A 12,080-nucleotide genomic window follows, 5' to 3' on the forward strand; every position below is an offset into this window, starting at 1 on the left:
GTTCTAACTTACAAGTCCCTCGGGGGAAAAGACATCTCTCAACGGACCCTTTTATTTCCCTTTCCGTGTTGTCGGAAGAAAAAAATGCAGAACTTTGAGTTTTTGTTTTGTCTTCTCCATTCTATGTAAATGCAGTAACAACTATGCAGCTACTTGCTTTAGGAAGACGCATTTTTTGTTCGTATAGTCCCGAGGGTTTTACTTTACTTTCACATTTTTTAAGGAAAGTTCCCTTTAGGGATGAGCTATGTTTTGAGATCCTTGGGTTCGCTGATCTCGGATGGGGTCAAGCTTTGGGAACTTCAGGGCCGAAACTATAACTTGTGAAGAACTCTTTTATACTAATTGCTAATATGTAATTTTAGACTAATTAGTAATTATAATTAATGTAATTACTATGCTTTGTGGATTATACGTAGAAACCTGACAAAAAAATCATGGATAGAAAGTACAAATCAAAATAAAGAGTGTTCCAAGAAATAAATACAAAAGAGAAGGAATTCCATTTCTAAGAAGAAAATCAAATTCAAAGGCCATTTCATGATCACATACGAGTTTATCATCAAAGATATAAAATTGTATTAATAATCACAGCTTGTATTGTTTGAGGACAAAGACAAAGTTCTGGGAAAAAGATCGAGAGACAGTCCAGAAATTTCACACTTGAAGGATTTTATGACAGTGACAAATGCAAACAAAATCGCAGAATCCTTTGGAAAGAACAAAACGGAATACCTATTTGTTCCGCCTTACTTGAGGGGGGGAAATGGCAAGGTGCTCTGTGTCTGCCTTTCGCAAGATGCAAACTTTTATCGACTCTGGGCATCAAACTCGGGACCTTCTACATGAGAAATTAGGGCGATACCTTTGAAGCAAACCGTGCCTCTTACATTACGACTAGGTGTAGAAAAACTTTTCTTCCTACGATAACGTTACGACCCATGTTCGGAGACCCTCAAAGGATAGAAAGTTAGCTCGCACAGTTTGTATGTATACCACAGTCATTTACAATCACAATATTTACTAGATTCCCAGAAAAGTTTACATTTTACAAGCGTGTAACTATGAAACTTTTATCGACTCTGGGCATCAAACTCGGGACCTTCTACATGACAAATTAGGGCGATACCTTTGAAGCAAACCGTGCCTCTTACATTACGACTAGGCGTGGAAAAACTTTTCTTCCTACGATAATGTTACGACCCGTGTGCGGAGACCCTCAAAGGATAGAAAGTAAAAAGTTAGCTCGCTCAGTTTGTATGTATACCACAGTCATTTACAATCACAATATTTACTAGATTCCCAGAAAAGTTTACATTTTACAAGCGTGTAACTATGAATTTTATTAAGTAGAACATTTTTATTCGCAAAAAAAAAAAATCTCCTTGGTGAAGAAATCGAGAAAAATCCAGAAAACATTGTCTGGACGAATTCCATTCCCCCTTTTTCCCTAGCATCCCTCTTCATGTCCCCTTCCCCCATAACTCCCCCTATGTCTCCCTACAGGACCTCTTTCCCCTATGTGACCCCTCTGTGACCCCCACCCCCTCTGTGCGTCTCTTGTGTCTGATGTTTATGTCGACATAATTTACTTGTCCTATATTATTGCTTTTTATCAACTTTTTATTATCCTCATCGTTATTATTTACAATTTAAATTTGGTACCAAGTCTCGAGATTTTCTTGCGAAGCCACCCCCTCTCTCTCTCTCTATCTCCTTCTCTGTTTTCTGATGAGAATGACTTCTGAGAAAATCCTCAGCTCCTTGTTGTTTTGTTGCCTTAACCCGTTTAGCAAACTTGGAACTAGGTATCTGATCGAAAATTATTGTAAAGAAGGAAGTGGCTCTGATTTTTTTTTTTGCTAAATTAAACCTGGTGAGCATGGCCTTTCGCAATACCGTGCTCTCCGATCGTTAATAGTCTAACTCTATTGGTTTCCTTCTTCCACAGTTTATTCTTCCCTCATTTCTTGATTAGGAAAATGACAAGAGGTTAATTTTGTGACTTTTAAATGCAACATTATTAGGTACTCTGAATCATACAAAATTGAATTCCGATATTCTCAGAAAACTACCCCTCCTCATAATGAATTGCTTGTGAAAAATTTCCTGCGCCCATTGACTGTCTAAAGGTGAGTCCACACATAGTTGACCGATGTCGACTGTTCACACTACCTCGATAACATAGACGTCGATCGACGGCTGGTCGACTATGTTTGGACACCCGAGTTACTCTGAATCATACAAAAATGAATTCCGATATTCTCGGAAAACTATCCCTCCTCATAATGAATTGCTTGTGAAAAATTTCCTGAGTCCATTGACTGTCTAAAGGTGTGTCCACACATAGTTGACCGATGTCGACTGTTCACACTACCTCGATAACATAGACGTCGATCGACGGCTGGTCGACTATGTTTGGACACACCTTAAAATGTAATGAAAAAGTCTTACCCGTATAATTTCCGACTGATTATTCAGATCCACAGGAGGCCGAATGGCCGGCGGAGAACAAGAGGTGCAACTCATCCTTCAATTGACGTCCTGCACACCACTTCACGTCACTCGACAAAAACTTTCCATCGGAGGGAAGCCAAAACACGGAACACTTTCACGCAATTTTTTTATAAATATGAGCGATTACAGTCATTTTTTCCGGCGGCTCTTCAAAGTAAAAATACCTAAAGTTTCAAAAGGTGTCAAAACGAAAAACTGTATTCACAAAACCGGTCCACGACACAATGGTATTTTTGAATATGCCGAAATGAAAAACTCCTTCAAAACTTCTAAAAAAAAGGTTTCCTTTTCAGTGGCAGGGTTCTCTTGAAGGAGCTCCTTCGCCCAAAGTCTCAATATTCGATGATTTCTTATCTCGATAATTTCTCACTATCGCGACGTAATGGTACGGCGCGGGCAGAACCGTATACGCATCGCTGAACGGAGCAGTCGAAACACTAAGGCCGCACGTTCATGACGTTTCATGACGTTCTCACGGGGAGTTTAGTTTATTTTGGGAGACAAACGACTCTGACGCCGCTGCCAAAGACACAAACAGACACACGAACACCGAGTGGGGAGATGGGCAAAGCGCGGTGTAATGATAATGATGGAAAAGCGTGGTGCAATGCTGAGGAGAGGGGTCTGTAGTGATGTATGAGATTGGAAACATTTTTAGTGGAGGCACGAGGTAGTGGAGAGGTGAGAGGAAGTGGGTAAAGTTCCTACCTATGCAGCCTAGAAAATTAGGACCTAAGTTTACCAAACTACTTAAATAATTACTAAGTCCGAGAAACTCTGTGTTCACTAAATGTCAAGGTTTATGTCAGTCGGGGGCGATAACACGTTGAATGCACCAATTCCCGATAGACCAATAGCAACTAGCAACGGCATTACAGTATCCGAATGGGTGACCATCTCGACAATCACAGTTTGAATTGACCCTCTATCTCAAAGAAGAACATACTTACAACAAAAGAATGATATCAATAAGACTAATTTTGTTCTGTGTTGTTTGGCAACGCTATATTTAGGGCAGTTTGTTAAATACGTTATTTAATTGTGTTCTTTGGTGATTTTCTTGGTACATTTCAGCTAGAAGCTCTGGACCTGAGGTATTCGGACATCCCCGAGGCTCCGGAAACCGTACGCGAAGACTGTTGTCCCGGGGCCCCCTATATCTCGTTCCACCCCACCCTGGCGCTGACCCTAGTGAATCCGTGCCCGCAGAGTGGCCTGTTTGCCCATCATATCCCGGTGCGGGATCAGGACACTGTGGCTCAGATCCTGGCACGACTCGCGCGGGTAGAGAAGAAAATCAAAGGTAAGTTGAAGCGAAGGTCTCGGGTTCGATTCCCGGCGAAGGAAATACGACCGTGCATTCGGCCCTCAGTTTTTAGGAAGTTTGAAGAAGGAAGATTCGTCGAAGCTTAATCCATCATCTAGAGAGGAAATACGACCGTGCATTCGGCCCTCAGTTTTTAGGAAGTTTGAAGAAGGAAGATTCGTCGAAGCTTAATCCATCATCTAGAGCTGTTTGCCCCTGCACCAATAAAGAAGAAAACTGTACCAACAGAGTTTTTTTTATGATGTTTGATAGAGCGAAGAGGGAACTGTGCAGGAGAAAGTTCACCTCGAGCGGGAATGGAACCCGCGACCTGGCGGTTACAAGGCAGGTACGCTACCTTCTAAACTAAGTGAAGAAACAAAGAATTGTTCTTTAGCCAGCCTAGTTAGCTTGGTGGGTAGAGCGTCTACCTTGTAAGCGCTATGTCGCTGGTTTGGTTCCCACCCGGGGCGGATTTTATCCTGAAGGTATAAGATTCGTCCTCGGAACGGCTGGCTTTCTCCTATCCTGTCTTCCTTCTCTCTTCGATTTCTATTCGTCGAAGCTCAATCCATCATCTAGAGCTGTTTGCCCCTACACCAATAAAGAAGAAAACTGTACCAACAGAGTTTTTTTCATGATGTTTGATAGAGCGAAGAGGGAACTGTGCAGGAGAAAATTCACCTCGAGCGGGAATGGAACCCGCGACCTGACGCTTATAAGGCAGGCACGCTACCTTTTAAACTAAGTGAAGAAACAAAGAATTGTTCTTTAGCCAGCCTAGTTAGCTTGGTGGGTTGAGCGTCTACCTTGTAAGCGCTAAATCGCTGGTTTGGTTCCCACCCGGGGCGGATTTTATCCTGAAGGTATAAGATTCGTCCTCGGAACGGCTGGCTTTCTCCTATCCTGTCTTCCTTCTCTCTTCGATTTCGGGACGATAAAACCCTAGTACCTAGTTACAAACCTTTGGAAAAAAAAATCATTTTTGTTTACTAATCTTTCCACGTTTCTGTTTCATTTCAGACGTGAGCAAAGTAACACTATGGTCTTACGAAGACCCTGTTCTAGGCCCTCGTAAGGTGCCCTCCCATGAGAACCCCACACAGGGCAAAGTCCCGTTGAGCCCCTCTACGGTCATTTCAGTGGACACTGAACGAAGCGAGTTTAAGGTGTCTGTGAACGGAGCTTCGCAACCTTTGGGTAACACGGTAGCTTACATAGTCACTGAGGAGAACTCGTAACAGAGGGTGTAAACTAGGGCTGTGTTATGTTTGCGCGTGTTTTTCTTGTGGAATCTAAACTGAAAATAGAGGGACAAGGACTCTGATTGTTATAGTTTCCCTCTGTAAATAACTTAAAAAAAGTAGATTCCAACTCACACCCCTAGATTTTTGATCCCGCTTCCACTTGCCGTGAGTTTCATCCGATTTTTTTCCGAATGTCCTGTTAAAAAAAATATAGATTCCAACTCACACCCCTAGATTTTTGATCCCGCTTCCACTTGCCGTGAGTTTCATCCGATTTTTTTCCGAATGTCCTGTAGGTAATGTAATTTGAGAGTGTTCCCACTACACACGACACGATTTTTTTTTTTCGAACGACAAGGAGGAACGGGCTCTTGAAGGTTAAGAAGACAGCATATTGGATTTCCATGGATTGGCTTATGTACAAGTGCTACCACGTAATGTCCTGTAGGTAATGTAATTTGAGAGTGTTCCCACCACACACGACACGATTTTTTTTTTCCGAACGACAAGGAGGAACGGGCTCTTGAAGGTTAAGAAGACAGCATATTGGATTTCCATGGATTGGCTTATGTACAAGTGCTACCACGCCACCTAATGTTGTATTGATCTAATCTCTTGGAGGGTTTCATATACCATTGATTTGGTTCTCCTTTTCATATTGATCTAATTTTTGCCTTTTCCTTTAAAAGTGGGGAAATCAGTTCAGGGTCCACAAGAACAATATGCGTTTTTCTGGTGAAGGTATATTTCTATCAAATAGAAATACAGGTTAACGATGACACAGATGGATTTTCCTTAGTCGTGATAATTTTAAAATTTTCGGCTTGGAAAAGACATGTGCAAACTTTTATTAGTAAGGTTCCAATTTATCTGTGTTTTAGTTCTTGAGAGTATGTACATATTGGATAGAAATACAACCAGCCGCTGCATAGCAAGAAACCTATTGGTACTTATATAATCCTTAGCAACAAAACTAAAAGCCCACTTAAACGGTGCTTCATCTATCTAAAGGTCCCATGGGAATTTCTCCACGTTTTTTCATTATTTGCCTTGAAAGTTTTTCTTCTTTCAAAGTCTAAACGGAAAGCGACTGACATTTCAAGTGAAACATACATTATTGCTTGTGTAGTCTCTAGCGAACAGTTTGAGTAAATAACTTAAAAAAAGTAGATTCCAACTCACACCCCTAGATTTTTGATCCCGTTTCCACTTGCCGTGAGTTTCATCCGATTTTTTTCCGAATGTCCTGTAGGTAATGTAATTTGAGAGTGTTCCCACCACACACGACACGATTTTTTTTTTTCCGAACGACAGGGAGGAACGGGCTCTTAGGGGTTAAGAAGACAGCATATTGGATTTCCATGGATTGCCTTATGTACAAGTGCTACCACGCCACCTAATGTTGTATTGATCTAATCTCTTGGAGGGTTTCATATACCATTTGGTTCTCCTTTTCATATTGATCTAATTTTTGCCTTTTCCTTTAAAAGTGGGGAAATCAGTTCAGGGTCCACAAGAACAATACGCGTTTTTCTGGTGAAGGTATATTTCTATCAAATAGAAATACAGGTTAACGATGACACAGATGAATTTTTCTCAGTCGTGATAATTTTAAAATTTTCGGCTTGGAAAAGACATGTGCAAACTTTCATTAGTAAGGTTCCAATTTATCTGTGTTTTGGTTCTTGAGAGTATGTACGTATTGGATACAAATACAACCAGCCGCTGCATAGCAAAAAACCTATTGGTACATAATCCTTAGTAACAAAACTGGAAAGCCCACTTATTCATCTATCCAAAGGTCCCATGGGAATTTCTCCACGTTTTTTTCATTATTTGCCTTGAAAGTTTTTCTTCTTTCAAAGTCTAAACCGAAAGCGACTGACATTTCAAGTGAAACATACATTATTGCTTGTGTAGTCTCTAGCGAACAGTTTGAAATGTGCAACTTTGTCTTGAGAGTATGTACATATTGGATACAAATACAACCAGCCGCTGCATAGCAAGAAACCTATTGGTACATAATCCTTAGCAACAAAACTGGAAAGCCCACTTAAACGGTGCTTCATCTATCCAAAAGTCCCATGGGAATTTCTCCACGTTTTTTCATTATTTGCCTTGAAATTTTTCCTTCTTTCTTCTTTCAAAGTCTAAACGGAAAGCGACTGACATTTCAAGTGAAACATACATTATTGCTTGTGTAGTCTCTAGCGAACAGTTTGAAATGTGCAACTTTCTGCTAGTAAAAAAGAACTGCAATTTCAAAATTCCTGTTTACTCTCCAATAAGCACAAACCTATCTAGTACTCGTAAAAGTCTGCCGTCGTTTCCTGTAAAGTTATTTTTTACTGTCTTGTTTAAAGTTGTATTCCTTATACACTTCTTACTTATATTAATATGATTAATTTTGTAAATAATTCTTCCGTTCTTTTTCCTTCCTTTTTCCAAGGAAACCCCGTGTGCAAAAGTTTTCTTTTTTAGAATGAATATATTTTCAGTTTTGTCCGATTGTCTTGTGCATTAGAAGGATCTTTCTACAAATATTCTCAGGCTATGAAAGTAGAAAGTAAAAATTGTGAGCTTGACTTGAAGTACTATAACTCTTTGTACCTTTCACTACTCGATCTAGTCTTTTAAATACAAGGTATCTTCTGTATAATGAAACATATGACTGAAAATCTTCTTTCTCCCTTTCTCTACATAATACTATTTTGTTTATATTCATTCATATTTGACAGCTAGTTTAATAAAATTATTCGTCCACGATATGAACTTGACAATAAATATTTCATTCTAATTGAACACTATTTCATATTTTTAATTTAAGTCTTGCACACACGAAACAGTATTAATAATTCTATTTACTTATTATAAAAAAGAACTGCAATTTCAAAATTCCTGTTTACTCTCCAACAAACACAAACCTATCTAGTACTCGTAAAAGTCTGCCGTCGTTTCCTGTAAAGTTGTTTTTTTACTGTCTTGTTTAAAGTTGTATTCCTTATACACTTCTTACTTATATTAATATGATTAATTTTGTAAATAATTCTTCCGTTCTTGTACAAAAACAAGAAATTACAAACAGAGGGCAAAATTATTGCCTAGGGCAATCTCTACCATTCAACTTTCTCACTACTGTAGTAATAGAAAGTAAAGAAAAGCAAGATACTAGATAGATAGGGCAGAACTAAAAACAAACAGTCACTCACTTAGCATGCGAATGATGGACTTTCTACTCTGGGACCGTTTGGTCTCGCCATGCACAGTGCCCTCCACTCTCTTCCCCAGGGAATGCCTTGACCTGCTTCTGATCCTCAGTCCTATCCGCGTATACATGAGCATAATAACGAGCATTGGAATGAAGAAGAAGAACAATGTCTACACATATTATCGAGTTTATCTTACTAATCACCTTGAACAAGAAACAACGCAAACAGATAACTTGAAAACAATACTGAAAATTAAATCAAGCGCGCCGGGAGGCGCGCGAACGTCAAGAGTTCGCAGCACCGCCCGGCCTATATTAACACGAAACAGAATTTCAGCGTTTCAAAGATTATGGCAGTCTGCCTATGTCTACTATGCATGAGCCTAAAGAAACAGATGCCAAAGGCTGTGAATTTAATAGACATGATGAATAGGAGTAGACTTGACTAGACAGAGCTTTGGCCCATGAGATTTCAGACACTTCACGCTCTTCCACCCAACACACAATAAAATGTCCCCATAGAATAGATTGTAGTATCTACAACTTATTGTAATACTCAAGATAATACACAATTTAATTTGGAAGGGAAAGAAACTGGAAATGAAATACTACAGCGGCAAAGGTACCCTCCTTTTTTTTAAGAGATTTGACAGAGGGAACTGTAACTGCTAGGGTCTTATCGTCCCGAAATCGAAGAGAGAAGGAAGACAGGATAGGAGAAATCTCCAAGATTAGATTAGATTTAGATCACACCTCGATGATCGCGCCCTGACTTTCGAGTTAGGCAGGTGAGTGAGGTGTCTGAGTGGCACCAATTTAATTTCCTGGTCCGTCAGATTCAGCAAATGTTGGTCAAGACCTCAAGACACTTCTATCTAATATTCAATAATAAGAGTATCTACGCCCATTCCTTTACTTTACTTCGCCGCTGATTCAAGTGGTGAGTAAGAAGAAGAGCTATGAGCTTTTCCAGAATTTCCTATGAGTTCATCAAACTTGTGTGGAGATGTATCATAATATACAGGGGGTGTTTGTTATTTTGCGTAAACACCTATAATTTCATTCAAAGTAGATAGGCTTGAAATGCCAACATTGCGAAGCCAGATGATAGATTAATGATCTTCTTTATGTGTTATCTACATTATTCACTAATCATTTATACGTATTCTCAAATAATTTTATTTTGGTTCATTATTTGATCAAATGCAGGGCACCCGAAATACCCGAATGATGCTCGCACATGAGTAGTAATAAAACTTCGAAATATGTTCCAGTCGTATTTCATGTTTTGCTGTATCTTGCATTTACAGCTTCGGAATTCCCTTATTTTTTATGTGTCTTTCTTCTTTCCCTTGTCTGCTTAAACTATCAATTTATTTATTACTACTCATAACTTTGGTTCCGAGGACGGCTTGTGTTGGAAAAGCAAATTTGAAATTTGTGTAAAGGCTATGATGAATCCGTAAGTTTCTTTCCCTTGTCTGCTTAAACTATCAATTTATTTATTACTACTCATAACTTTGGTTCCGAGGACGGCTTGTGTTGGAAAAGCAAATTTGAAATTTGTGTAAAGGCTATGATGAATCCGTAAGTCTGATCTTAAGAATCGTAGGCATAGTCATTCAAAAGTGCGAAAGAACGACATCAATAATTCTAGTTTACTATTAGGTCTATTATCATCTTTCTCTATAAAATTTGTCACACCTATACAAACTTCCTTTGTGCAGTTTTGTAGCTTATTACGAATAACAATTGGGCACATTTGGATTTCCACCAAAGTAAATATTTTCTCCCTAATCTTACCCCTACACTTGGCACTTTTAGAACTAGAGATTTCTCATTCAGATATCTTGTCGAACAAAAGCCGCCAGTAAGTTTTACTGCATGAAAATGTCTTTTCAAATCGAATGAAGCTGCAGTAAGAAGGATTAAACATTTCCTTTCTGTTTTATCGGTCTTTTATCAATAGTTCGCTTTTATTAAATTTTATTCAATTAACCTAATGATTTTTCCTTCTTCAAAAGTGAAGAAGGATGCAAAGTGAACGCTGTTCTATTTTGGATCTAGGAGGTGCCTAATTAGGACTTCCTCGTATAATTTCTTTTGTCCCAGTTATATTAATAACTTTACAGCCTCCGATGTGTTTACAAAGGAAAGTACATAATTAAATTTTTAGTCTCGTCATTACATAAACAATGTCAAAAGCCAGGTAAAAGTAACTTGACTAGGGTTGGAACAAGACTTGTAGGACTATTATTTATATTATTAGCACCATGCTTTACCGAATCGAGTCTAAAAATATGAAGGAAACCAATCATTTGACGTTTTCCTTGAAAATGATTATTATAATACCAATTCAATTTCCTCCTTACCCAGAACCGAGTACCTAATCCATCATGATATTGTCAAGAGCTTACCGGTAGCCACATCCCAACATCTCCAGTGTGATGCCATCCTAGTTCGTCTATTGAGTTTAGTTCCGGATCTTTGAAGTAGCCCAGGAACACGTTATTTCCCCTCACGCATACTTCTCCCTTGCCTTCATGGGCGAAGTAGTCCATCTCCGGGACATCAACCAGTTTGACCGAGCAACAGCAGATGGGAGGACCAACGTGTTCGGGAACATAGTCCCCTTGGATGGTCAGAGTGATAGGGGCCACACATTCGGTCTGACCGTAACCTTCGATGACCTGCAAGATAACACCGACATGCGACATTCATAAAACTTAATTTGAAACTAGGAAACCTAAATGTCTAAATTGATATTAATGTCATTGATATGAGCTTAATAGACAGGTGGATATCGATGAAAAACTTCAGCTTTTAATTGTAAGTAATACCTACCAAGGTAGTTTGTGAACATAAGAAAGTAGATCAGTAACGGCATAGCGACATAGCGATTGGTAAATGGGGCCCCATAAGGTAGGTACTCCTTCTAAAACAACCAAACCCATTTTAACACAGCAAAAACCTACCAGACAACCCAGAGCACATCTGAGGAAAGTTAACACGTTGCCTGCCAACGGTGCAGATCCTGCCAACATGAGCCTCAAGTTTCCACCCATATCTTCCTGGACCTTCTTGAAGACGAGTTTGTCCCAGATGCTATTCCTTCTGTAGATCCCTCTGGAAAAGAAAATATACAAAAGGGATTAAGATGAATGGATCAAACACGAATTATTGTAGCTACCTACCGCCTCTTTAGCTGCAGATGGGAAAATCTTTCATGACGGTCATATTACCCTGGCATTTCCAACCAAACCCAAATTTCCGTAGTACTTAGTTAATTCGGATTGCAATGAGAATGATTGTTTTATTACTACCTGTTTCATTGGAATAATGATTTCTTCATTTTTGTACCCTCAACTTAAAACGCTTAGTATTGCTGAGTTGACGAGGTATTCTCACCAACGGAACGCAACAGTGAACAATCAGCTAAAAAGAAAGCTGAATTGAATACTCTGAATAGAAAACCAGTGTACGCAGGAAACACAACAATTAGGTGCAAAAAGAGGTGAAAATATAGAGGGGGACTTGGAAAAACTAACCCTCAGAGAAACAATTGCCATAGAGAAACAAGTTGCCTGTTGTGCGAGCAATCTGGCAAGTTTATTTCCCAAGACATAACCTCTTACGCAGGAAACAGGACTTGTTCACTTTTCGCACACTTCATTTCACATGAGTGTCTCGTGCTTTTTACTTTTCCATATACAGAATGTATTGGATATACGTATAGGCCTAAAACCTGACAATGATAATAATGACTCCTGGTTCCGTATCATTATTTTTGCTTTTAATAACT

General features: G+C 39.2%; 2 protein-coding genes across 2 annotated transcripts in view; one reads left to right on the top strand and one right to left on the bottom strand.

Annotated features, from left to right (window-relative positions):
• Window positions 1-5,224, top strand: part of LOC108253686 (leucine--tRNA ligase, cytoplasmic-like) — an 11,498-nt gene extending 6,274 nt beyond the window's left edge. Inside the window, exons 2-3 of the mRNA XM_017448100.2 lie at window positions 3,592-3,820; window positions 4,847-5,224. Of these exons, the coding sequence (XP_017303589.1) occupies window positions 3,592-3,820; window positions 4,847-5,064 (447 nt within the window). The 3' untranslated portion in view covers window positions 5,065-5,224. The remainder of the gene's footprint in view (window positions 1-3,591; window positions 3,821-4,846) is intronic.
• Window positions 5,225-10,668: 5,444 nt separating this feature from the next.
• On the bottom strand, window positions 10,669-11,428 carry LOC113471542 (long-chain-fatty-acid--CoA ligase 1-like). The gene is made up of 2 exons (XM_026830773.1): window positions 11,254-11,428; window positions 10,669-10,968 (listed from the first exon to the last, which is right to left on the bottom strand). The coding sequence occupies exons 1-2, from the start codon at window positions 11,341-11,343 to the stop codon at window positions 10,684-10,686; spliced, it is 375 nt and encodes a 124-aa protein (XP_026686574.1). The 5' UTR covers window positions 11,344-11,428; the 3' UTR covers window positions 10,669-10,683.
• Window positions 11,429-12,080: the final 652 nt, after the last annotated feature.

Source organism: Diaphorina citri, unplaced genomic scaffold (assembly GCF_000475195.1).
Source record: "Diaphorina citri unplaced genomic scaffold, Diaci psyllid genome assembly version 1.1 scaffold2599, whole genome shotgun sequence".
NCBI classification, from domain to species: Eukaryota; Metazoa; Arthropoda; class Insecta; order Hemiptera; family Psyllidae; genus Diaphorina; species Diaphorina citri.

Excerpts from the sequence above, each read along its gene's own strand:
- LOC113471542 (XM_026830773.1), bottom strand. The coding sequence starts at position 11,343 with ATGGGTGGAAACTTGAGGCTCATGTTGGCAGGATCTGCACCGTTGGCA. Across the intron at positions 10,969-11,253 it reads GATGTGCTCTGGGTTGTCTG|GTCATCGAAGGTTACGGTCA; the intron begins GTAGGTTTTTGC and ends GTTATCTTGCAG.